This window comes from Zootoca vivipara, chromosome 12 (assembly GCF_965207765.1).
Source record: "Zootoca vivipara chromosome 12, rZooViv2.hap1.1, whole genome shotgun sequence".
Taxonomy (NCBI): domain Eukaryota; kingdom Metazoa; phylum Chordata; class Lepidosauria; order Squamata; family Lacertidae; genus Zootoca; species Zootoca vivipara.
In genome coordinates this window covers 3,229,399-3,257,033 of record NC_142595.1, presented here as the reverse complement: position 1 = coordinate 3,257,033, position 27,635 = coordinate 3,229,399, and the positions used below count along the sequence as shown (strand labels likewise).

The 27,635-nt window shown below is 46.5% G+C and overlaps 1 protein-coding gene across 3 annotated transcripts in view; it reads left to right on the top strand.

Annotated features, from left to right (window-relative positions):
* The window catches only part of PLEKHG4B (pleckstrin homology and RhoGEF domain containing G4B), a 123,606-nt gene that overhangs the window by 70,979 nt on the left and 24,992 nt on the right, over positions 1–27,635 (top strand). For all 3 annotated transcript variants that reach the window (XM_088654928.1, XM_088654929.1, XM_035134775.3), the window contains 8 exons: positions 1,169–1,255; positions 2,994–3,110; positions 4,284–4,382; positions 4,969–5,111; positions 5,739–5,877; positions 7,962–8,084; positions 17,237–17,401; positions 17,903–18,801. In XM_088654928.1, the coding sequence (XP_088511054.1) occupies positions 1,169–1,255; positions 2,994–3,110; positions 4,284–4,382; positions 4,969–5,111; positions 5,739–5,877; positions 7,962–8,084; positions 17,237–17,401; positions 17,903–18,801 (1,772 nt within the window). The remainder of the gene's footprint in view (positions 1–1,168; positions 1,256–2,993; positions 3,111–4,283; positions 4,383–4,968; positions 5,112–5,738; positions 5,878–7,961; positions 8,085–17,236; positions 17,402–17,902; positions 18,802–27,635) is intronic.

Genomic DNA, 27,635 nt, shown 5'->3' with positions numbered 1-27,635 from the left:
ATTCACAGTGCATCAAAGTTTGTATCTACAATAATGTAAAGGGCATTTCCTAAACAAATTGTTTGTTCTGTACATTTTCTTATGAAATGGGGGTATAACTGATGCCTTTATGTTATTATCTGCTCCCTTGCTTGAAGAAAAAATGTGTTTTGGAAACAATTCAATTTATAATGTTCATAACTTTAGTTGGGCTCTCTGCAGTTGGGCTCTCTGCAGATTCTGGTGAACGTGAAGGAGGTGGGGTGTGTAACATTGACCATACCATATTTGATTATAATGATGTGGGTGAGGACAGCAACATTTCCTAAAATTTACAGTGGCATCCAGCATTCCTTTTTGAGTTAAAACTTTCAACACTGTCCAGCCAAAGTTAAGTACTTTAATGACAGGTGTCGTTGCCCTTAGCTGCACTCCCTTTGGCTCCATCCCTGAGCCACCAGCTGCCACCAGGCTCTCTGCATTAAGATTCACCACCATATATGAGTCTCAGGAGACCTGCCAGCCATATTTACCTTCTGCAAGTGAGGCAAGGGAGGTGTCAATCCAGTTGCAGGTTTTGGGGGCCCTTGGACATCTCCCTAGGTGCACACTCCTCCTCCTCCTTGCTGTCACCCAGTCCCACACCACTTCCAGAGAGAGAGAGAGAGAGAGAGAGAGAGGACAAGAAGTGCAGATGTTACTGCTACTTTCCCTTGCTTTCTCAGAAGGAGCAGGTGACAACATCAAAAAGAGCACTCTGCTTACTGTGGCTACGTCCGCTAAAGAGTCTTTTGTGTGAAATACAGAACACATTTATATTAAGGCCAGCGGGGTTTACTTCTGGAGTACAGTGGTACCTCCGGTTACGAACTTAATTCGTTCCGGAGGTCTGTTCTTAACATGGAGCCTCCCACTGCCACCACGCGACTTTTGCTCGCATCCCGGGGCAAAGGTTGCAACTAGGGGCATCTACATCCAGGTTAGCGGAGCGCATTACCTGAAGAATTTGTAAGGAGGAGGGTACATAACCCAAGGTTCCACTGTGCTGGAATTATCTGCTGACTGCCTTTCCAGTCTGAATTCTCCTCAGTGATTGCTGCTGCTGTTGGTTTTTGCTATTGGTTTTTCTTAATTTTTATTTCAAATAAGGTGTGCATATTATATTTCATCAAATTCATTTTGTTTTTAGAATGTCGTTCCTCATTCCATTCATAGTGTTCTGATCTTGACTGATAAGGATTCTGCTTTTAAGCCTGACAAAGAAGTTGCATTTCAGGTATATATTTATATTTAAACAGAATTTTAAATGTGGGAAGCTCATGTGAATTACACAACATCATAGGCCATGGCGTCATTCAGAAAAACAACAAAAGGAAAAACAGCAATAACCATGAAAATCATCAGGCACCACACATACAATATCAACCACGGTCTCAACTACTAAGATTGTTTGATGCATAAAATAGAATAGCAGAAGGTTCTCTAGTAAAATGTGCCAAATTAAATGTCTGAATCCCCTTTGCAGTTGACTGCTATTTTACCTAGTTCTTTCCTCCTGGTCTTCTTAGCTGCCAACGCATAGAGTGCTACTTTATAAGTTACAAAGTCATCAGTATCGCTCAGCAGCCATTTCACCCTTTCCACCCTATTCCATTCGGAAACAGGGGTTTTATGAATCTGTCTCTTGGGTCTAGATATAACGGGCACTGCAATAAATAGTGGCACAGGTCCTCCACACAGGGTTGCCCACACAGAGAAAGTCTCTTTTCATAATGTACTTTGCCGTAGCGTCCATCCAACACTGCCAAGGGCATCGATTGGAATCGCAATTCTGTGAAAGCGATTCTAAGCACAGCAGGTGGGAGCTTTGACAGGTAACTTGCCCGTGTATGCTCCATTTTAATAGTGGGAACCATGGCCGAACTCTTGGTAGAAGCCATCATGGTTAGATCCCTTTTTGCATCGGACCTGAAGAGACAATCTCTTAAGTGCCTCTTGTCCATCTTCATAGTCACCTGAAAATCTTGTAATTGATATTGGGACAAGAGGCTTGAATTACGCAACAGTTATTCTGCAGTAAGTGCCTCTGGTATGTTACTCTCAGGGAGCCAGACAGCATAGGTAACTAGTTTTACAACAACATCTTCCTGAGATCAAGGGAGACTGAGTAAGGACTTTTTTCTCCTTGAGGGATAGCGTCCCTTTAAAGCAGGGGTGAGAGACCTAGGACCCAGGGGCCAGATGTGGTCCTCCAGGCCCACCTGTCTAGCCCTTGATATTTTCCCTGGCCCACACCCCTCACTGCCCCTGCTCTGCATCATTCTTGAGTGTTTTGGCCTGGTTGGAATGTGTCCTTGAGCTCTGACATTGCCTCTTGCCTGCCGGGATGGAAGACAGAGAGCTGTGTGTGAGTGACGTCCACACAAGGCTACTTTAGAAAGCTCAAGTGGGCATTAGTTGCTTTGCCTATTTTTGCTTCTGGCTTTGCCCACAAATGGCACACGACCCTCAGAAGGTTGCCCAGAAGAGGCTGAGAAAGGTTCTCTACCCTCCTTTGCAGAGAAGAGAGTCAGTTTGCTATGCTGCTGCTACGTATGTCAGGCTATTTGGTGAGCATCTTCCCTCATTCACCAAGCACTTCATTCAGTGAATTCTCCCTGAAGGGGTGGGTACACTGATGTCATTACTTTCCCACTTTATGCCAGTACTCAGATAATGCAAATTCCCCTTCCTGAAGAATTTGGTAAAAGGGAAACCCCATATATGAAGAAAGCCTCCAGGCTACCTTTTGTCCAGATGCAATTCTTCAAGATTATGTTAAGGTGCATTGCTAGGCATCCAGCAAACATCCTGGGACTTGGTTTTCTTTTGTTTGACACAATGCAAATCTCATTCAAAAGTCTGATGTCTACAAATTAACTTTAATTAACTAAATTTACAGTTAAATTTACAGTTAAATTTACAGTTAACTAAATTAACAGTTATTTTAATTAACTGTTAACTTTGTTTGACAGTGTGAAGTTCTCACATCGCTCAAGGCTTTGCATAGATTCATTGACTGTACCCAACTGACAGCAGAGTTTGATGGACCATTCCCTTATAGTCATACTGACTGGATATGCTTTCGAAGGGTGAGTTAAGGTCTGGAACTCTTTTTAATGAAACTCTTTCTGAAACAATTTTCGTTTGCCTTGGTTAACATTTAGTTTGTCATAAAAGTTAGTTGTTAATAATATTTACCAGAATAAAGAATGATCCAGGTAAACATTCTTGGGTCAATTCAGGGATCATCTCGGATGGTGGCTAAGGAGTCTTACCTAGGATTTGGCTTGTTGTTTGGAAATGACAAACCACAAGAGGCTGTTTGCGCAATGGAGATGAAAAACAAAAGCAGGCAGGCAGGCTGCTCTAAATCATGGCTTGTTTTGTTTATAGTATTTTGGAAGTTCAAACTATGACTTGCATTGTGAATTACGCTTGGTGCAAGCCATGACTTGCTGTGATGTCTGAACTCAGACAGTGAATCTTCCTTTTTTAAAAAAAGGATCTAGAAAAAAGAATGTGCAGATTGAGTGGGCTGTCATGACCACCACAGTGGAAGAAAACCCTTATCAGATCAGCTATATGTTTTCACCACAGTGCCTTAGGGATTTGCAAAGGTGTTGAACTCTATAAATGTAATTCATATTGAAACAAGATTTATAGTGGTATGACCCATGTCTTCAAATACTGATTGTACCACACAGCTCTAAAGTAGGGTGGAGGGTGATTTGCAGTGGGCACATCATGTTGAAGCTCTCCCCAACAACATTTCTTCTGACCCAGATGTGTTTTAGGTCTTGAGACATCTGGCTGGGTTTCCCCAAACCCACTGCCCCTCTGCTTTAATGCCCCAGTATGCTAGGCAACCAATTTGAACTCGTATAAGATCCTCTCAAAGTCAAGCAGCCTTGTTTAATTTAGGTCACTAGATATGACCTGAATTAAAAACAACCAACCTTTTTATGACTTGTTGTTTGTATGTCCTAAGAAACACATAGTGCAAGCTAAGGAGGCAATACTAACTCTCAACATTGGTGGACATTATTGCTGAACCAGTTTGAAAAGAGAGTACACTGAAATTTAATGAAATCTATAGCTCTATAGCTTATTATTTCCATGGACTCTTAATAATATACCTAATGTTGCAATTTTGTGCATGTGGACACATCCTATCACAAGCACAGCTCATCAATACTATCGAATAACTGCAAAAATGCTATTTCCTGTTCCGTTTTAACCATTTATTTTACTTATACTTCCAGAAACTTGAGCCATTTATTACAAACTGCAAAGAGGCCCTTGTTTTCTTGCAATACTCTTTATGTTCACTCAGCAATATCCAGACTCCAAGTACTGCACAAGTAAGTATTGGCCTTGTTCAGTGTTTTCAAATGTAGCACGGGCTCTAATTAACTGAGTTTGAAACACTGCTTGCTGGGAGAAAAACAGAGCTATTGATAGGAGTCTCCTGGTTCCAATCTTCGCTCTCGCACAAGTTCACTCTCTTTCCCTCTTTCTCCATCCTTCCACCCATATTAATAGGATCACATATTTGCATTGCTGTTTGCTGCATTCATCAGGTCATGGAAATGCATGATTGGGACCATGCTTAGGGGGGCCCAGGGCAAGAGGCCATCTGGGGCTCTCTGCAGGGTGCCTCTGTGATGATCCCCTCTGGATGACTCTCAGGCAGCCCCTGCCCCATGAGCTTACTGGTGGCCGGGCAGGCAGGGAGAGGCTCCTGACGAATTGTCCAGTCTGGTGCTTTTCCATCAGTGCCACCACATTCTTGTAAGGAAAAAACTATAATGTTGGTCTGGGTGGTATCCAGTCTGGCTGGTTGCCAATGCTGGGTCTGAGTTCTTCAATAAGAGAATGCTGCATTTTCAGGTATATTCGCTGCAGAATTACTTGCAAAGCAAAACAGGCTTTCTTTCTTTCTTTTAGGAGGTTGATGACTTAATGAATAAACACAAGACGATGATGAAGCTCGTTCTGGAAGATAAACTGTTGGTCACCTTAAGGCTTGAGGGTGGGACGGTCCTTGCAAGGCTTAGAAAGGAAGAGTTTTGTAATACAGAAGATTATAGGTAGGTACTTCCTATGTCAATATTACTGCATTATGCATTGTTAAGCAGCCTGTCATTATGGTGCCAGTTGGGAAATAATGCTTTTTTTAAAAAATCTGGATGTTGGAACAAATGAAAATGTCACCATAGGTGTTGCAAAGGAACCAATGATCACACTGTGTTTTAGAAAGAGAGAGGAGAAAATGCCATCCAAGGTGACAGTTAAATACTGTATAGTGTTTTGCCAGAACGGCGGGCAAAGGCCACATATCCTATAAGCATGAGGTGCATTCATTTCAAAGAGCAGGCTCTCTGTCACTGCTAATATCCTAAACTACTCTGTTAAGCTCAAAGGCATCTTGTTCTGTAATCTGAATTGGGTAACTCGAAGTTGGAGGGAACTCTATTCTGTAAGTGAAACTCGCTACACATTTCTCTGAACCACAGCCTTTAATTTAAAAATATATAACAATGATACATAATGTAATGGGGTAGAGATTACCAGTATTATGTAGGATTATTGCCTCTGTCCTGAAGTTTGTCACTGCTGTTTGAAACAGATCAGGTAAGCACTTTTAATTTCTAGTAGCTTCAGTAGTTATTTGCTATATAGTTAACCAATGCTCGGTTTCCTCCTCTCTCCAACAGAGATGCCATGGAGACTATTACGAAGCTGTATAATCGAGTAGATGAGGAAGTTCATAGGCTGGTTCTCTTGTCTAATAAATGTCTGCAACAACTAGAGAATCTCTTGGCAATGAGAAAATTTGAAGAAGGCTGTGAACAGGTCAGTAAAGCTGCTTTTCAGCTTTAAAAACAACAGCTGGTAGATCCAATCACAGATTTTCTGTTGTCTTATCTAGTTTGATACTTAAATGTGTGACTGAGACCATGCCATATCTCTCAGTAACATTTACTTAAATAAAGTTTGCTATGAGACATAGTCTACAGACTATGGTTTGTTGTTAGTGAGGTAAAGGGTAAAGGGACCCCTGACCATTAGGTCCAGTCGTGGATGACTCTGGGATTGTGGCGCTCATCTCGCTCTATAGGCCGAGCGAGCCGCCGTTTGTCCTCAGACAGCTTCCGGGTCATGTGGCCAGCATGACTAAGCCGCTTCTGGCGAACCAGAGCAGCACACGGAGCTCGAGATTCTCTCGCCGGACAGCAATGCACAATTCCTGATTCAAATGTAATGCCAAGTCAGGCATTACAGTGGGATTGCAGTGAATTTCACCTTTGTACAGTAGGTGAATTTCTCCCACGCTTTCACATTCCTCTCTATCCTCCATCCAGACAAGTCAGAGGCATCACCAGAGCTCAAGGACACATCCCTGCCAGGCAGAAACACACAAGGAGGGTGCAGAGCAGGACCAGTAAGGGTGTGGCTGAGGAGTAGGGTAGTTGCATGGGGAGAGTCCCAAGAGACCTGGAGGGACACATTTGGTCCCTGGACCTGAGGTTCCCCATCCATGGTTTACTGTGACATGTAAACAAAACATTTTTGGGGGTATTTTTTGGTATTTTTTTCATTGTTTCCCCCTGATTAAAGAAAATTTTGTTACGTTTCAAATGCCTGAGATCAAATTGATAGGCTTCTGCTGGGTGTGTTCAAATATGTGCCTAGTCAAAAAGGAATTTCTTTCACATGCTCTCCAGAATGGTAGCTCTATTGATTCGTTGTAGTAAAATGAATATCTCTTTATATTTAGGAGCATAGGAAGCTGATTTATACTGATTCACACTATTGGTCCCTCCAGCAAACTATTGTCTACACCAGGTACCCTCCCAACCTGCAGCCCTCCAGATGTTTTGGCCTACAACTCCCATGATCCCTAGCGACCAGGAGCAGTGGTCAGGGATGATGGGAATTGTAGTCCAAAACATCTGGAGGGCCAAAGGTTGGGGGTGCCTGCTCTACACTAAGAAGTGGCTCTCCAGGATTCTAGACTGGGTGCATGGCTCGACCCACCTGGAGAAGCCAGGGATTGAATTTTGGGGCCTTCTGCAAGAACAGAGATGTACTGCTAGTGAGCTGCAGCCCTTCCCCATCAAACCCAGTAGAGCTCACTTTATTGGGAATTAATTAACCCAGAATTATTTTGTCTCTGGCTCTGCCCAGAATTGCCTGTAGCTTCACCCACCACCAGCAGGCAATATGCCCCCTCCTACTGGCAGATTACCCCTGTGTGAATGTGGCCTTCCACAGACCAAAAAAGGCCACACTTCCCTTTGTGGTGATGTCACATAAAGTCTTTCCCTAAAAAGTTATTGGGTGGGGAGGGAGCCGTCTGATGCTTTTAGTAACATGCATGGTTTGGCCCTCAGGAGAACTTTCTCAGTAGTCCCCTTACACCACTGGCAATGCATGTTGAAACATTTGAAGGAAGAAGAGTTTGGATTTGGATTTGATATCCCGCTTTATCACTACCCGAAGGAGTCTCAAAGCGGCTAACATTCTCCTTTCCCTTCCTCCCCCACAACAAACACTCTGTGAGGTGAGTGAGGCTGAGAGACTTCAGAGAAGTGTGACTAGCCCAAGGTCACCCAGCAGCTGCATATGGAGGACCGGAGACGTGAACCCGGTTCACCAGATTAAGAGTCTACCACTCTTAACCACTACACCACACTGCTGCAGGAGGTTGGGGTGTGTGTGCATGCAAACACATGCACATGCATATAAATTAAAGTGGTTTTGGGCCACAGTTGCAACTAAATAGCATCATATATGCTACAACATTAGAGCAGTTTGCTTTAAAATAAGTTTTTTTAAAAACCCACTTTATTTAGCTGAAGATGCACAATTTTTCTAAAGGTATGCTAAACGAACTGTTCGTTACTTCTAGCTATAAATTCTTGTATTCTTTACAGATAAAAGTCTGGTTTGAAAATGAGAGAGAACAATATATTGGGCCTTTGGATCAAGAACACCTTTCAGTTGAAAATGTGAAAAGGAAGCAAGAACAGTTCCTGGTTTTCAGTGAAAAGGCAATGGTAAGTGCTTTGCTTTGCTTTCTTAAACTTTATGCATGTAGCTTAAAACATGTGACAACCAGGCCCATAACCTCGATGGGGCTTTTGGCAATTTGCTTCAGCCATTGAAACTCTGGAAAACTTGATGTGATGGCATACCAACGATACCAAGTGTGTGTGATTCACAGTCACCATGGTTTGAGCATCAGCTAACAAATACCTTTTGAAACCCCAAGTCCTTCTTTCCTTGTGTAATAGAAAGTATTTGGTCAAGAAGAAAGAAAATTGACAACTTGGTGTTTTAGTTCGTGGGGTGTCGTATCCAATGGAATGGGTGTTCACCCTCTCGCGAGACACTAGACAGGAGCAAAGACTTGTGGGAAGTAGGCTGAACTCTCTCAGTTTTTCCTGTCTAGACGTAGCCAGCACGTTCCTCCTAGCTCTCCTGACTCAGCTAAGTTTTTTACTAGTTTCTGAACCCTCTTTTTTCTTTAGATTTCCCTTATTGTCATTTTAGTTTTACAGTTCTTTGTTTGTATACGCGTTGTGGTTTTTTCCATACACACACAAAAAACCCTTTCCATTGCTCTTTATGTTTGGTTGTTCCACTTATTTCCCACCCTTCTTTTATTCCTTAGTTGTTTATTTATATATATATATAAATTCCAGCACCGGTGCCCTTGCTGCAGTGCCAATGGCCGTTCCCACTTTCAGGTGGCCCTTTGTCGGCACACTCTTTTTCTTTCCCTCAGCAGCTTCAGCGGCTGCCACCATTTTTCTGGGATCGCAATGGAGTGAGCGTTTCTATTATGTCCCTGCCTGCCTGCTTCAATTTGCCTTTGAAATTGAGCCCTGACTGAACAGCCTCCTGGTTAGCTTTGGTGGCGACAGAATGCCTGTCCTTTGTCCTCATCCTCCTGGTCGGCAGCTGTGACAAGGAAGAAGAAGAAGAGTTTGGATTTGATTTCCCGCTTTATCACTACCCGAAGGAGTCTCAAAGCGGCTAACATTCTCCTTTCCCTTCCTCCCCCACAACAAACACTCTGTGAGGTGGGTGGGGCTGAGAGACTTCAGAGAAGTGTGATTAGCCCAAGGTCACCCAGCAGCTGCATGTGGAGGAACCCGGTTCCCCAGATTACGAGGCTACCGCTCTTAACCACTACACCACACTGGCTCTCCAGGAGAGTGTGTAGCTTCTGTCCCCCCCCCCCCCCAACGGTGTGGCAAATGGAGTGTGTGGCTTTTGCTTGCCTTTTCTCCTGGTTCACAGAGTGGCAAATAGAGACCTTTGGGATATTAGAGTCTTTCCCCCTAACCGCTTCAACTCTATGGGAAAAGAGGCTGAGGCTGAGTTTCCTTTTCCTTCCACTCCATCCTCTTTGCTAGAAGCAGAAGTTGACGACTATTAGAGTGATGGTTCTGTTCAAGACTAATCATTTTCTATAAGACTATTCCAAGAGGCTAGTGCCCCCATCCTGAAACGTAAGATGATGCACACATTAGAATTATCAACTCAGTCTAACAAAATGTCAGCCTCAAAACCAGAGAGCAAGGTGTCTGTACTAACTAATAGCCAGGCCCGGCTCTAGGGGTAGTCTCGGTGGCGCGGGGGCCCCGGAGCGATCTCCGCGCCACGGTGCCAGGGCGCCCAACTGGCTTGAGACAGCCCTGCTAATAGCTACACCTCAGCTAACTTTATGTTGGTGCCCTCAGTATTGAAGGGTGTTTTTAAGTCTGAGCTTGAAGCATCTATGCATTCTAGAAAGAATACTGCCCTGGCTTACAAGTTATATGATTTGGATCCCCGCCATAGACCGACCGGTGTTAAATCTTCCATCTCGTCATCTGGTCCCCCGGGAGGGAGATGCTCAACTCTGGGATGTGACTGACAGGAGGCTAAAGTTTGCTCCATGTAAAATTCATGAAGTAGCTGCCCTTTCCTTAAGAGCTTCCTGTGTTGCTTCATCTTGTGCCCAAGCATGCATTGTGTGGCTTGAGGACTTATTGCAATCTCTTCCCCAAGATGCGGCCCATCAATGCCAAATTCTGACTAAGCTAAAGGCTCAGGCCTTTATAAATGGATTCTGTTCAATTTTCAGCTAGAGCAGTGGCGTCCCAAATAACAGCTAGACGCACCTTGTGGCTAAAGATTTGGAAGGCAGACACAGCATCTAAGGGTGAACCTTTCTACCGTTCCCTTTTCTGGTGATCACCTTTTTGGGGAAGGGGCATTGAAAGATGTCCTTATTACATCAAAGGTTAAAAGGAAAGTGTGAGGGACAGGGGATATCGCGAAGTCCCTCCCCTCCTGAGTTCAAGCCCATCCCCGAGCACAGGGGAAAGCAGAGAGAGTTCCGATTCCAGTGGGGAAGCAGGAAGTCGTGTCCGAGGCTCAGGCAAGGTAGAGGAGCCAGGGTCCCAGGTGGGACAGGAAGGGGCAAATAAGGGGGGGAGACCCATCCCCCCAACTCCGGAATTACGCAGAAAGAGGAGGGGAAAGAGGATGGGTCTGCCAAAGCTTTTGTGTTGGAGAAAGACGCGCCAAAAGCCATTCGGAGGTTCTGAACCCGACTGAACACATGGCTCCGTGTATATAGCAATGACTTCAGCACTGTAAATACGCAGCACCAATAAAAGAATAAAATGCAGAGCTGTGTAGAGTCGTTACTCTGAAGTAGCCCGCTCCGGCCACTGTGACAGCAACCTCCGAATCTTTTTTTGGGCTACTTTGGAGTTGCCGGGATGAGTGCGTCAGAGGCGGAGAAATGGCGGCAGATCGCGGAGAAAGCCCAACAGGACCTGCAGCAACTGGCGCTGCAGGCACAGGGGGAATTAAAGGCAGCTAAAGAAGAAACCAAGAAGGTCCAGGAGGACCGGCTACAACTTGCGGAACAGGTGAGAGCGCTTCAGGAAAAAGAGCAGCAATTAAGGGCGGTGGCGGTAGAGCTCCAAAACAAGCTGGATGCCGAGAAAAACAAGGCGGGAGGGGCCCCCCAACTCCAAGTGCTGCCGGGAAGGAGAGCGGGGACCCTAGTAAGCAAGTTCAATGGAGACCCGAGGGAATATCATGGCTTTGAGACTGAGATCGTGTATGCTCTTGAGCTGCACCATGATGAGTTCCCTGATGATGAGCACAGGGTAGCGTTTATTGTGGAACACCTTACAGGGGCAGCCAGGGAGTGGCTAAGACCGTTAATCGCGACAAAAAATCCTTGCATGAAGAATGTCAAACTATTTCTAGAGGCTTTAAAAACTATGTATGCGTCCGATAGTCATATGGACCAGACCAAGGAGGAACTGCATAATTTAAGGCAAAGAACAATGACAGTTCGCGAATATTGGGCGAGATTCACCATGCTAGTGCACAGACTGGGGTGGGAACTGCACTCGCCTCCGATGGAAGCGGCGTTCTACCTGGGGTTGAATGAGGATGTGAAAGATGAGCTCTCGAGAGGTCCAAAGCCCAGTAATATGGATCAGCTGAGCAAAGCGGCTCTGGCGGTGGGGGTGAGACAGGAATCCCGGTGGAACGACAAGCAAGCAACGCGCGCAAAGCGGGCTTGGTTCCCACGGTCGCAGGAGAAGCCACTCCCCCAACAACCCTTCCAAGCCACGCCTGGGACCAGCCAGGACCAGGAACCCATGCAAATTGATAGCGCGCGTGCGCGGGGGCTTTTCAAACCCCAGCGGCGACAAGACGCAAGGAGGGAAGGGGCGGGAATTGCTTTCTCTGCAACTCCCCCCAGCATCTCGTCAGAGACTGCCCACATCGCAGAGAGTGGCAAGGAAAGGCGGGAACGGTTGTGCCCTCCCCCACTGATGCAGCACCACAGCAGGGAAACGGGAAAGCCTGGTTGCAGGAGACAAGGGGCAGCAGCCAGGCGCAGTCAGCAGACAACAGCCCCAGCCCGCCCACCCGCACAGCGAGGAACAGAGCCAGCCCACCCCTCCCAGAGCAGGAGTGGTTCTAGAAGTGACGCTAACGCTCCCAAATGGCTATCCCCTGACAGTCCTCGCCTTAATTGACAGTGGTGCATCTGCCAACTTCTTCTCGAGAAACTTTGCAGAAGAGCACCAAATACAGCTTCTGCAGCTGGACTTTCCCTTGCACGTAGCCACCATTGACGGCAGGGAGCTGCTGGGAGGGGCCATCACTCATCAAACCCCCCCCCCCATGAGAATGACGGTGGGAAGGCACTCTGAGACACTGGCATTCAACGTCACCACCATCTCAGACCCCCCCATCGTCTTGGGCATGAGCTGGCTGGCGCGCCACGACCCCTCCATCAGTTGGCACCAGAGATGCATCACGTTTGGCTCAGACTATTGTCTGGAACATTGCATGCAGCACCAACCAGGGGAGGGGCCTCCAATAGCCACGGTGGCCACCATGCACGTCAAGGGGGGTGAGGCGATACCCAAACCATACTGGGACCTGCAGGAGGTCTTCAGCGAAGCGGAGTCCGACCACCTACCCCCACACAGGTCTTTTGACTGCCAGATCAACCTGGTGCCAGGGGCAACGATACCCCCAGCCAAGCTGTACGCCATGTCAGATCAGGAGCTGGAGGATCTGCGTGCGTTTATAGACAAGAACCTCAAACGGGGGTTCATCAGAGAAAGCAAGGCAGCAGGGGGCAGCCCGGTCTTCTGGGTGGACAAGAAAGACACGCAACAGCGCCGTCTTGTGGTGGATTTTAGACGGCTCAATTCAGTGACAGAGCCAGTGGCTTTCCCCATGCCCAGAGTGGACGATCTCCTGACAGCGGCACGCAGGGGCAAGATTTTCACCAAGCTAGACCTGAGGGGGGCGTACAACTTGATCAGGATCCGGGAAGGCGATGAGTGGAAAACCACGATGTTCACGCCTCTGGGCTCTTTTGAATATCTGGTGATGCCCTTCGGGTTGCAAGGGGGCTCAGCATGCTTCCAGGCCTTCATGCACCACGTCCTGGGGTCCCTCCTCTTCAAGAACTGCTTGGTCTTCCTAGATGACATCCTTATCTATTCCAATGACCCAGTGCAGCATGTGAAGGATGTCAGGGAGGTGTTGCAGCGCCTGAAGGAGAACCACCTGTATGTGAAGCTGGAGAGGTGCAAGTTTCACACCAAAGAGGTGGACTTCCTAGGCTACAAGCTGTCAGACAAGGGGCTGGCGATGGACAAGGTGCAGGCCATCCTGGACTGGCACAGCCCCAGGACGCGCAAAGATGCCCAACGCCTACTGGGTTTCGCCAACTTCTACAGGAAGTTCATCAAGAACTTCTCTCGTGTCACGGCTCCTATCACCGACTGCCTGAGAGGCAAGCAGAAGTTCCGGTGGACACCGGAGGCGCAAGCAGCGTTCGAAAGCCTCAAGAGGGTGTTCGCTTCAGACCAGCACCTGTTCCACGTGGTGCAGGATGCGCCCCTACGCCTGGAGACAGATGCTTCAGACAAGGCTTTGGGAGCGATTCTGTTGCAACTGGACGCCAACAGAGAGTGGAGACCCTGTGCCTTCTTCTCCAGGAAGCTGACCCAGCCAGAACGCAACTACACAGTGTTTGATAGGGAACTTCTCGCGATCCACGCTGCGTTCCAGCACTGGCGACACTTCCTGGTGGGCGCCAAGCACCCCATCCAGGTGTGCACAGACCACAAGAACCTGGAGTTCTGGAGAACTGCCAGGGTGCTCAACCAGCGGCAGATACGGTGGGCAGAGTTCTTCTCGAACTTCAACTTCTCCATCCACTACATCCCGGGGGAGCAGAATGTCAGGGCGGATGCCCTATCCCGCAAGCCAGAGTACATGGAGGAGGAGTTGCCACCAGCACCCAGGCACATTTTCCCCCCATCAGCATGGTCCTGCGGAGCAGCAGTGGTGAGCGAGGCAGAACTCACAGCACTGACAGCAGCTGATGAATTTGCCACCCGCATCTTCAGAGAACTGAGAGGGGGGAGGGAGCAGGCAAAAGACTTCACAGACCGCAGGGGGCTGCTTTTCTACAAGGGTGCACTGTACCTGCCCACCACCCAGCTTAGACGTAAGGTCCTCAAGCAGATGCACGACAACCCAACGGCGGGTCATTTTGGAAGGGACAAAACCGCTCACCTAGTCATGAGACACTTCTGGTGGCCAGGGGTGCGGGAAGATGTTAGAGACTATGTACGGGGCTGTGACACCTGCCAACGAGCAAAGGTGGTCAGAGCAGCACCAGCAGGGTTGCTGGAGCCATTAGCCACCCCGCACAGGCCGTGGGAAGTAGTGTCAATGGACTTCATCACAGACCTGCCGTCATCCAGGGGCAAGACCGCAGTGTTGGTGGTGGTGGACCTTATGTCCAAAATGTGCCATTTTATACCGTGTGCCAGGGCGGTCTCTGCAGAAGAGACAGCCAAACTGTTTGTTGACCACGTATTCAGACTGCATGGATTACCTTTAAGGGTTATTTCGGATAGAGGCCGCCAATTTGTTTCCAGGTTCTGGAGGCGGCTCATGAACCTCCTGCAGGTGGAGGTTAGCTTGTCGACAGCTCGGCACCCGCAGACCAATGGACAGGCAGAGAGGGTCAACGCCATTCTGCAGCAGTACCTGAGATGCTACGTCAGCCAGAGGCAAACGGACTGGGTGGATCGCCTGCCACTGGCAGAATTTGCCTACAACAATGCGGTGCACGTCTCCACAGGAGTGTCGCCCTTTAAGGCCAACTACGGGCGCGACCTCAGATCTTTCCCGGAGAGGGAGGGGGAGGAGGAGGAGGAGGGCCCGCAGGCAGAGGATTGGGCAGAGGAGCTGGAGACGGTGCACCAGCAGCTCAGAGAACACTTGGAGAGGGCCAAGGAAGCGTACAAAAAGGGGGCAGATCGCCACAGGCGACCGGGGGAGGTCATCAGGGTGGGGGACAAGGTTTGGTTGTCCTCGGAGGGCCTTCCCACCAGAGGGAGGTGCAAGAAGCTGGCACCCAGAAGGTTGGGCCCTTTCACGGTCACGCAGCAGGTAAACCCGGTGGCATACAGGCTGGCACTGCCAGAGGACATGAGGGTGCATCCAGTGTTTCATAGATTGCTGCTGTCGCCGTACAGGGAAAGCAGCAGGCTCCGAGACAGCGAACAAACCCCCGAGGGAGGGGGGCAGAGGGAAGGCAGGGAGCAACTCAATGAGGCCACGGCCATCCTTGATTCACGGAGAGGGGTGGGGGGCCTGGAGTACCTCATGGCATGGGAGGATGCTCCACCGTCACAGAATGAATGGGTCCCAGCCACTCAGATACAGGAGGAATTCCTGGTAGAAGAATTTCACGCCCTCTTTCCCCACAGACCCAAGCCCTGGCACATGGAAAGGGAGGGGGAGGGGGAGGAAGCACGGGAGAGCAGTTCACAATGGCGCTGGGAAGCGGAGTTTGAGGAACCAGAGGACGAGGTATGGGCGTCACCGAGATCCACCCAGTCAGAGGAAGAAGCAGATTGGCAGAACATTTTTACCCCCACCAGCTCTGACGCCACGGACTTTTTAGGATTCCCGTCCTCCCAGGCGGAAGGGGGGGGCTCGCAGGACTGGGGGGAGGTGTTCACACCAACGGGCTCGGAAAGTACTGAGTTCTTAGGCTTCCAGTCGTCACCGACACCTGGGGGGGATCTGGGGAGGGGAGAAGGAGAGCTTGGGAGGGGGGTGGATGTGAGGGACAGGGGATATCGCGAAGTCCCTCCCCTCCTGAGTTCAAGCCCATCCCCGAGCACAGGGGAAAGCAGAGAGAGTTCCGATTCCAGTGGGGAAGCAGGAAGTCGTGTCCGAGGCTCAGGCAAGGTAGAGGAGCCAGGGTCCCAGGTGGGACAGGAAGGGGCAAATAAGGGGGGGAGACCCATCCCCCCAACTCCGGAATTACGCAGAAAGAGGAGGGGAAAGAGGATGGGTCTGCCAAAGCTTTTGTGTTGGAGAAAGACGCGCCAAAAGCCATTCGGAGGTTCTGAACCCGACTGAACACATGGCTCCGTGTATATAGCAATGACTTCAGCACTGTAAATACGCAGCACCAATAAAAGAATAAAATGCAGAGCTGTGTAGAGTCGTTACTCTGAAGTAGCCCGCTCCGGCCACTGTGGCAGAAAGTTTTGCCTTTTTGTCAGTGTTTTCAAGGGAAACAAGGATTCCAACGGTTCCAGACTTCCTCAAATGCAGAGACATCAAACAATGAAACCAGTGACGGGTCTTCATCCCATTTGGGGGGGGTCATCTTTCCAGCTTTCTTCCTGCCTGGCAAAAGTCTGTCTCCAACTGCTGGGTTCATTTTGGTTCCTCCTGATAGTTTCGTCCCTTCCTCTCTACCAAAAAACAAACTTCGTCTTCAAGCCGTTTGGTCTTCAATTCATCATCTTCTTTCTATGGGAGCTATAGTTCCAGTTCCTTCACATCAGCATTTTTGTGGTCTCTACATATTTGTATCCTTTAACCCTTAGGGATTAATTTTTCCAAAACAACCTTAGTGAGGTGGATTAAGGTCTATATTTTCATGTCTTATTATTCCCTTAAATTACCTTGTCCATCTCATGTTCTGGTGCATGTTGGACATTTGTAGGGCAGCCACTTGGTCATCATCTTCCACCTTAACAGACATTACAAATTGGACCAGCTGTCCTCAGGTGAGGCGACCCTTGGTCAAACGGTGCTCCAACAGTTATTATAGTCAGTGTATTGCAGAGATGGGACCCGCCTGAATTGGTGACTCCACTGTGGTATGTCCCATTCCATTGGATATGACGCCCTACAAACTAAAAAGAACAATTGGTCTTACCTGAAGTATGGTTTTGGGAGTGGGGCATCATATCCAATGGACCCCACCCTAAGGTGCTCTACTATACACTGTTGGGGTATGGCCTACCTTGAGTGCTAGTTCGTCAAGTTCCTTGTGTTGTGTTTCCTTACCTTTCAGATACTTAGCAATTTAGAGATTTTATTATAGAAATTTCCGGAGCCAAGGAAGTGGGAAGTAGGCAGGTATTTTTTTTCTCTTTAGGGACTCTGTTGGTACTTTCTGTTTGGCAAATCCAGAAAACTGAGGGAGTCCGGCCTACTTCCCACAAGTCTTTGCTCCTGTCTAGTGTCTTGCGACAGGGCACCCATTCCATTCTGTTGGATACGACGCCCCACTCCCAAAAGTACACTTCAGTTAAGACCAGTTGTTCTTTTTATGTTACAGCAATATTCCCAGAAAGGACTACAGCTCATAAAGGAGCATTCTTCATTAAAATCTGAAGAAGAATTTCAGGCTTTCAGTAGGTATCTGAGTAACATCACAATTCAAACCGAGAAAAGGAGAAGTGAACTGGAGAAGCTGCTTAAGCTATATGAATTTTATGAAAGAGTAAGAATATTTCTATTTTCTTTTTTTTTCATATTACACCACTCTACATGTTATATTCAGAAGTAGATCACAGAAGTGTGTGCATGCTCTTTGCTCTGCTGCAGTATGACTTTGCACTGCAGGGGGGTGGACTAGATGACCCTTGGGTCCCTTCCAGCTCTATGACTTTCCATGAAAACAGCTTTCCTTACAGATTACTCTTCATATCTCAGAGCTCACAGTCTACCATGCTGCAGAATATGGTGGGTGGATTTGGATAGATACGTACAGCAGAGAGAGCCATTTTTCTTTACTCTTGAGAGACAGGGTACAGTTTCTGCAGTCTAGGATCTTGGGGGCAAGACCACAACCCCAGTAATGACGTAACTGCCCAGCCTCAACAGCTTGTTTTGGGCACAGTTCATTGTGGAAAAGCTGCATATAAGTAAAATCAGCCAATCAATCCATGTCCTCCACTTAACTATTCTTTTTTCTTTCTCTCCTTTTCCACTAATCATCCAGGCGTCCAAGTGGATGGTTCACTGTAACGAGTTTCTTGAAAAGCTTTCAGTGGAAGCCAAGTATTCTCAGCCAGCAGTTCAGTCTTTGCAAAGCTACCACCAAGACGCTACAAAGTTTTCTGCCGAGAACTTTCAGAAAGTCAGTGAGGTGATTATTGCTCTGGGTAACAAGGAGGAACTAAAACAATGGAATATTTTATGGCTCAAATGCCAGCAGACCAGGCACCACTTAGAAGAGGTCCTTTCAGAAGCAATTAAAGGTACCCGTAAAGAAGGGCCCAGCAGTACTCTGAGAGAGATTGGCCAGAGGGACGGTCATAACCTGGGCAGCAAAACTGCAACACAACAAAGCCAATCTTCCGGCTTTGGTTCTAGCACTGCCAATAACGTTCATGACAGTAAGTCACTCGGTCTGTTTCAAGGTAGCAGCCCATCTGTGGACGTGTCGCCTTTTTTACATCAGGAAGATGCTGCTCAAAACACCGATCCATTTTCTTCTTCTGTTAAACCTTCGGTTTCACAAACTCTTACTCCACTCTTGGGTAGGTTTCAAAGGACTAGCCGTGTTTCAGAGGATTTGGACAACATTTCTATCTGCTGTTCGGAACCAATCCAGACAACCAGCAGCCGCCACCGGAGACATCCGCTGAAGAAGATTATGAAGAAGACACAGAGCTTTGAGTTGACCCGACATGAGAGTAACCACAGTGAACTGCATCATCATGGCTATACGGGAGTTTACATAAGAGGCCTGGAGGTAGCCAGCAATGTTGCTGCAGAAAAGAGAAACACACAGCGGTCCAATATCAAAAGCCCTTTGGTTTGTCGAAATCGCAGTTTATCATCTCCTTCAAGAATCCACCATGCAGAAGATGAAGAAGAGAGAAAAAGAGGGGGAAGGTGAGAAATGACAGCAACGGAATCCATTCCGGTGAACAAACAGCCTGAAAAGTGCTGTAAATATTTTAACATATTCTCAGTAGAATTGTTAGCTGATTACATTTTTGAGTCAATTAGCTTCCTTGCCTTTAATCACTGAGAGTGATTAAAGGTAAGTGTTTTAGGCGGGTCAAGTTCTGAGGATCTTCAATGGAGGTGAAATTCATTTCTGAGCAACAGACAAAAATCTTGTTTGTAACATTGTACTCTTCACTGAGCAACACATTGCAGGATTCTTCTGTCATCCTTATTTTTATTGAATTTCCTAAGATTTATATATGACCAGGTGTGGTTCCATAGACACTTCAAGGCAGCTTTCAACAATCAATTTTGAATCTGAGCTCAAGGCATTAAATATGTGGTCTATTTTGTTCTTGGAGTAAAATTAAAGATACCAACAAGTCCAGAAGATTACAGTGCCCATTTCTTTTCTCAGCAGCACTGAATTACAGTATTGACCTAAATTTGCCTGTTGTAGGTAAATAAGTCAGTGCTGCTGAGAGAAAAGAGAAAACATCAAGCCCTCGCTTACAGCTCTGGGCTTTGTTTGCCCATGGAAATGTACCATCTGCCAAGGGCAGAGAGGCAGGTGTCCCTTCCATTGAAGTGAATGGGGATAATTACATGGCAGGAACACCATCAGATAGAAAAGCTTTAGTAATGTGATTCTTTCTGTGGTGTTTTAGCCTGCACAATGAAATCTGAGAGCAGTTTAACATTTCCTCCTAAGCCTCTGTTGGTTTTGGCAGTTATAATTATAGGGTGTATACTGTATTTACTCAAATCTAATGTGCACCTTTTTTGGCCAAATTACGTTGCAAAATTAAGGTGCGCATTAGATTTGATGGCTCTTTGACATTGGCTAGCAAATGTTTTTTCTTGGTTTCAAGTTTTTGAACATTGAGGTGCACATTAAATTCAATGGAGCATTGGACTTGAGTAAATAGAGTATAAATATTTGATGTATATACTTGAAGCATAGACTCTCCTAAATTGTGAGTGCTGTTAGTTCCATGTATCAGCCAATGATCATACCTTAAAACACATGCCAGTCAAATGTTCACAAGTTGACTAGAAGGATTGACTAGACACTGAGTTACCATTTTCAGTGCTTTGCCTCCTCCTCAAGAACAAAAGGGTAAGGGGGCTGCTGATATGAAAGTGGTTGCATTTAAAATACTTTATGCTGTAACATCCATAACAATAAGATGGAAAATTGTACTGCCTCTGATACCCTAGTTCAGTTATCAGATGTAATCACAATATATTACTTTTTATACTGACCTATTTTTCCTGCATTTAAAATATTGTTCCACCATAAAAGCACTCAGAGCTTCCTTGCTTCCCCTAATATATGTTTCTTGAACTGGATCTTTACCAAATTTGCACACATAGGTGTCCAAATAAACTGGCTACCTTCAGGGGAAAACCCTTCTAAAGCAGAATTAGTGTTGTGAAGAGGCCTTCCACATACCATCATAAGTCAATCTAAAAGAGAGGCCTCTCACACACCATCCGAGTGATAATGGCAGGACCTTCATTTGAAATTGGCCTCTTTTATGGAGGTGAAGCTGGACTGTTTTGCTTTTCATGGCAGGACACGTACAGTTCACCATTTATTTTACTAGGTTCCCTTGTCGCTCTGGCAGAAGGGGAGTTCTGTATGTCTTGCAGCATTGCCCATGCTAAGAGTTATGGCCCAAAGACCTCCCCTACTTCCTTATTCCACAATGAAGTGGTGTGCCCTCTTACTGTTGGAGTGCAGAGTGTTCCAGACTGAGGTTGGACAGTGCTTTGCTGGATCCGTCTTTTAACCCCAGAAACGTTGATGTGATATATTTAGAGAGAAGCCTCATATCCTCATATCCTCAATCAATAGCCTCTTTTAAGGTCTCTCTCCAAGAGGGAGGATAAACTCTCCAAGAGGAATGCCAAACTTCTCACTCACCTGGCTGCTGAAATTTCTTCTCTTGAGCCACCCATGCCCAAAAGGATTGACAGTGCATGGGGTAAAAGAACCTAATTCATTCAGAAGGCAGGCAACTGGCTCTGGTAAAGGAACACTGAAAAGACAGGAGACTCCCACGCTACTGATAAGGATCTGCCACAGATGCCAAACGCTGACACAGACCAATGTGACATGGCTCTAGAAGGGTTTTCCACCAAGTAGCCTATGTGGTTGGTTACCCTGATGTATGATTTTGGGCCTCTCTTGAAGAACAACAGCAGTTACAGGTAAGCAATCATGTTTTCCAAAACATTTCTTTTCATGACCTACAGATGCACAGCCTCCCACATTAGCACTCATTATGTTAGTCTGCTTCCCATAGTAAATAAAACAAACAAGCACATTCTCTTTGCTTCTTTCTTCCTTTTTCAAACCTTTCCCCCATTGTGGACCTCTTCAGTTTTACACTATCCGACTTCTCTTTTCTTGGCACAGACTGTTATCCAGCCTTTTCAACATGGGAAGTATGTTGTCTGAGCCACATATTCTTCTTACTCAAGGATCCCCAAATTGGTCACATGTACCTGTATTGCTCACGTCTGTGGAGCATTATTACGGTAGACATAGCCTTCAAGGGTATCCTTGGCAACCATGAGGACTAGACATTCATTTTTCAAGTTGAAGCTGGTTCTCGTTCTTACTGTATGTCTCCAGGTTAATCATGGAATTGGAGGAGCCTTGTAGGCTCTGTGCAAGAAATCTGAAGCTGGAGAATCCCATAGCTGCCAAGTCTCCCGTTTTCCCTGGGAAATCCCCGTTTTCCAGCTGTTCCTAGCTGAAAAAGCGATTTTTTTTGTTTTCCCCCAGTTTATTCTGGTGCGGCGGCCATTTTGGAACTGGGCGGAGCATGCTCAGAAGCGACTTTTGATGCTGCTTTACCCAGTTCCAAAATGGCTGCAGTGCAACTTCTGGCGCGGCGGCCATTTTGGAACTGGGCAAAGCAGCATCAAAAGTCACTTCTGAGCATGCTCCACCCAGTTCCAAAATGGCGGCAGCGCTACTTCTGGTCTGCTATTTCCGCCCGGTCCCTTATTTCTCTGACAGCAACTTGGCAGGTATGGAACCCCCAAGATGTGATCAACAATCCTGTCCTTTAAGACCTCCAGGAAGAGCCCAGCACACCTCTAGGAAATCAGTTCCATTGCTAAACTAATCTAGTACGATAGTAGACTTTTCCTCACTGGAGGTCTTCGTGCATCAATTCAGTTCAGAGTGGGTGGGGTCTTCTCACAAGGCTAGTTGATTCACAGCTGGCTCCCTGCTCTCTTCTGCAGAGGAGGCTGACAGTAGCAAAGGGGGAGGGCTGCAGAGGGCAATGATAGGAAATCCCCCTTTCCCAGATTCCCAGGTCTTCTTGCTGTCGGAGCATGCAGCTTACGAATTTTGATGGCGGGCAACACGCATCATTGGCAGGGGGGTGGGTAACATTTGAAATAAAGTGATTCTGGGTGATTCAGTTAAATGCCATGCTTTATTTTCATAAAGTTTCACCAAATAAGGGTTGCAGAATATCAAATGAAAGGTATTGTATAAGAAATTGTTTTGGGTCCAATCAATGTCAAAAATCAGCATCGCTGAGTGCTAAATTTTATATTTCCAATATAAATCCAGTATAAACAGTAAATGATCCATTATAGCATGAGATAATAGTACGGGAATGTAGCTTAGACTGTTTCTGTTGCAGAGGTCCTGATTGCTGCCGTATCTGCACTTCTCACGGCAATTCAGTTTGCTTGTCTTGCAGATACATGGTGGAGCACATCTTTGGTGCACACATGAACACTTGCAAAGGTCCAAAACAGTCACAATGCGCATAATAGGCTCAAATTTGTCGCTAACACTTCCATCCAAGATCTGAAGCTGATGTGTGTTTGGGATGTTGTCAAATGTCTTGATGCCACTGACTTGCTTGTATTTTAGCTCTCAGGATTACACAGTACATATGTCCTGGGTCAGTGGAAGGCTCTAACTTGGACATCTTCTGAAAAGCTATCATGTTACATCACCAATTATACTTTTCTCCCCATTTGTGGTGCATACAGACACGCTGGCAGACAGGTTTCTGTAGTGCCTACATCCCTTCTGAGACAGAGACTGAACTTCCCAGATTTCACTAAGCTGGGATTCACTAAGTCCTTAGAATAAGGTCATGATTTATAAGCTGGTTCGCAGAACTTAAAAGGAACCTCAGAAATCATCTAGTCAACTCCCTGCTTAGTAGGAAATCCACTTCTGCATTGTCTCAGGTAGGTGAACACCCTCTGCTTCAAAGCCTCCAATGAAGAGGACTAGATGACCCTCATGGTCCCTTCCAACTCTACAGTTCATGTAGTCTGAATACTTTTTCCTTTCATTTGAATCCATTGGTTCAAATCCCACCCTCTGGAGCACTAGAAAATAAATTGGCCCATCCTCTATGTGGTAATCCTTCAAATATCTGGATATGGCTGTCATATTGCCACTTAATCATCACTTATCCTCATTGTTCCTCCTAGACTAGGTCTCCACGCTCCTCACCGTCTTTTCACCCTCAATTGCTGCCCTTTCCGGATTAGAAAGGATCCAAATAAACAGCTTAATTCAAGAAAGTGTGGAAAGGAGTTTTTACTACCTGCTCTGTGGCCTTACTCAGAAAAGAAAGATTGGAGGCTTCCAAATAATCTAGGAAGCTGGGATCCAGTTGCAATTCCTTAAACAAAGGTCTTACCACTGCTTCATTAAAAGGCTCAAGGGCACAGCTGTCCTTCAAGGAAGCATTTACAATCTCCACCACCCAACTGGCCTGTCTCCCTCTGTCAAGTTTTAGGATAGACACAGGTCCAACTAGCAAGTATTGCTCCTCCAAGCAACTTATCCACATCCTCAGGCCAAACAAGAAGAAACCCCTCCATCAAAATCAGGCGGTTGCCAACTTGGATCTCCTTTTAATCCAGAGTCAAAGGGAATGCAAGCATTTCTATCACCAAAATGTTTTGCAAACTTATTACAGCACATTGACAGTCTCTGCAAATTGCCGCTATTTACATGCTTTTTGACATTTAAGGAACTCCAAGACTTCCCTTTCCAGAAGCTCAGCATGAGTTGTTCTGCACGCCTGGCTGTCTTTAACAATCCTTTTCCATTAGCACCACATTTTCCAATACCCTTTTGGAGAGGTGAGTCATTGCTGCCTTTGCCAATACTCCTGTCCAGGTCAGCATCAGTGGAGAGGTTCCTGGTTATGGTGAAGCCCAGGTAGACAAAATTACCAAGACTGGCAACATTAGCCCCATTGGGGAATCCCTTGCAGACCCCAACCACTTGGAGACAGCGAGGTCAGGTAGCCACAGCAGTGACAAGAGGAGGAATGACCACTGGGAGGAGCACAGAGAGAAGAAATGTCATGGTACACTTGCAGCGGCGCAACCGGACACCTTCCTCTGACCCAGCTGCAGCAAAACATGTCTTTCCTGTTTCGGTTTCTACAACCACAGCAGGCGCTTTAACTCTCCAGCAGTTTGACTTTACCCTCAAAGGCACAATTCTCTCAGACAGACAGACACCAGCCAATTCTTTCTCCCACTTTATGCAGTGCAGACATTAAACTAACCTGCCTGTAATGTCCTAGTTCCTTCTGCAATCTTACAGACAAGTTACACATTTTGTTAGAAGACTATCAAATTCAGATTTGAGTTATTTAAGAACTCTCAGACCTCATGATTTGTTCATTTTTAATTTGTTTGTAAGTGCTATAACTTCATCTCTTGACTTCAGTATTTGCCTCAGTTTTTCAGACTCCCTGAAAATGTCATTTCAGGCAAAACTACCTGCCCTACATCTTCCATGCTGAAGACCAGATACAAAGAATGCATTGTTTTAATTAAATCTTGTCTTCTAGCATACATTTAATTTACTTGACATCCAACTACCTCCCCAGCTGGTTTTCTGCTTCTGGTGTGTGTGTGTGTGTGTGTGTGTGTGTGTGTGTGTGTGTGTGTGTGTTAATCTTGTTGCAATTAATTTTTCTGACAAAGCACTTCTTGATTCTTTCCATCTCTTGCATTTCTTTTGCCAAAGTTTCCTTTTGTTCTTATTTGGGCAAGACTTCCATTTTTATGATGCTGAATCCAATTTAGATTAACTTCTTTCATTTGTGACCAGAATTGGAGAGTGTCAAAATGTGTTCCTAGATTAATCAGAAGCAACAATGAAACACTTGTGACAGGCTTCCCTTCACCTACAAATGAATTTTAGAATCATAGAATAGAATCATAGAGTTGGAAGAGACCACAAGGGTCATCCAGTCCAACCCCCTGCCAAGCAGGAAAAACCATCAAAGCATTCCTGACAGATGGCTGTCAAGCCTCCGCTTAAAGACCTCCAAAGAAGGAGACTCCACCACACTCCTTGGTAGCAAATTCCACTGTCGAACAGCTCTTACTGTCAGGAAGTTCTTCCTAATGTTTAGGTGGAATCTTCTTTCTTGTAGCTTGAATCCATTGCGCCGTGTCCGCTTCTCTGGAGCAATGGATTTTAACTAGACGATGTAGGATAAGATAACTCTGATGGGGTTGCCAGACTCAGTGATCTCATGAACAATACTGCTGTCATCCAGTGGTCTAGTAAACAAGCCAAATTTGTTAATTAGGTATAAGTAGAAATATTGAACAACTAGCTGGCCCTGCCACGCGTTGCTGTGGCTAATCCCTGTGACTGCCACGACCCTGTGTCGATCCATGACATATCCCACCCCCTCCTCCCCCCACCCCGGCTTTTCCCTGTGATTTCCCCCTACCTGTCTCGTCCCAGACGTATCACACCGCCTCTTCCCACCACCCCCGGGTCGTCCCCTTTTGAGATTGGAATTATGACAACTTTCCCCTGCAATATAAAGTTTTGCTGTATCAGGAAAACACGATCTATTTTGTGTTTATTTGTAGGACATATGTCAGGGTTTTTATTAAGCCAACCTGTAACCGGATTTTTGCACTGTTCCTGCTGCTATAAGAAGCTAAGTCATGGTTTATTATATGTGGAACCCAGACTTATGGTTTGTCTTGTTCCAAACAATCCACAAACAGTAGGGAAGTTTTGTTTCCTTCTTTTGGTTTGCTTGGGAGATAGAAACCAAAAGTCCAGGTTGAAATGTAAAACGTTTTTAGTAGTGCTGCAGCAGCAGGAGCAAGGAAGGAACAAAGTGGTCACAATATTCTAAATGTGGCCTGTGAGGCTTGCTAAATAATTGTTTGGCTTAGTGTGAAATTATGAAGAAAGGAAGAAGCTAGCTAACGTTTTGAAGTGAGGCATTTATTTTTGTCTTTTGGAGAGGCCCAGGGCTGTTGTGGAGGTGGCCTGGTCCGTGGGGGTGGCGTTATCAGCAGTGGTGGGATCTGTGGGGTGGATCAGTGTGATCTCCGGTGTGGGGGTGGGTCCTGGGAGGCGGCGGGTTCAGCAGGGGTGCGATCCGTGGGGTGGGGGTGTGTGGAGTGGTCTTGTTCGGGGGGAGGGGTTGCGGGAGGTAGTTTGGAGAAGCCTAGGGCTGTTGTGGAGGCAGTCTGGTCCGGGGTGGTGGCGTTATCGGCGGCGGGATCCGTGGGTGTGGGGGTGTGGATCGGTGTGATCTCCGGGGCAGGGGTGGGTCTCAGGAGGAGGCGGGATCGATGGGGGTGCGATCCGTGGGGTGGGGGTGTGTGGAGTGGGCTTGCGCGGGGGGAGGGGTCACGGGAGGTTAAGGGATCAGCGGGGGTGGGATCTGTGCGGTGGGGTGTGTGTGGAGTGGGGTTGGCCAGGGGGGAGGGGGTTGCTGGTACGTGATCTCCTGGGCGGGCGTGGGTCCCTGGGGAGCGGCCTGTTCTCAGATGTGCGATCTCCGAGGCGGGCTTGGTTCCCTGAGGAGCGGCTTTGTCTCGGGGCGGTTTGCTCTCTGTTGGAGGTGTGGTCTCCAGGGCGTGAGGGATTGTGGGGGTATGTTTGTCCATTGTTCGTTGAATGTCCACTGGAGGGCGCAATTTTGTGGAACACAAATCCATGTTTTTACCTGTGTTTGGTGTGTCAGCTGGTCAGTGTAAGTGCATGATTACCTGCTCACATGTGACTCTGAGGTTGTGGCCAAATTTCAGGACGATCGGGTAAGTGCTTGTGGGAGAAAAGTGGGGAATAACACACATGCACCTTCACCATTTATATATATATATATAGATTTGGAGAAAATTTGCCAGCAACTAAAGGAAAGAATATCCCTTTTGACATTGTGTTTATTCATAAATAATGTGAGTTTTCATCTTGATTGGACCAAAAACAAGTTCTTACAATAATAGACTTTGTGTTAAAGGTAATTTTCATTTGATACCATTCAATCCAAGTTTGGTTTAATAAAATAAGGAATGTCATTTAAATGAATCATGGTGCACCATTCTGCTTTTACAAAGTATTTAGCATATGTATATTCTGCTTTTCAATGCATAGTCTTAATGCATACAACTAAAGAAAGCATACAACTAAATGAGATCAAGCTGAGATCCATTTGAAACTTAAAAATAATTATGTGACATTTTAGAAAGCATAAGAATCCAGAACTGTAGGAACGCACCAAGTGGAATCAACCACATTTTTTAAAAAATGTTAAAGTCAGATTGGAAGAAATGAGCCTTCAATGGACATTTGAAGGTCTGCACTACACTGAAGTAGCTTTTTGTAGCTTCATAGTTCTGTAGGAAGGGAGTTCTGCAACCATGGGGCCATCAGCTAGAAGGCTCTGTTCCTTGACTCTGTGCCATTGACACCACCTGTGCTTCCATTATTAGTGTCA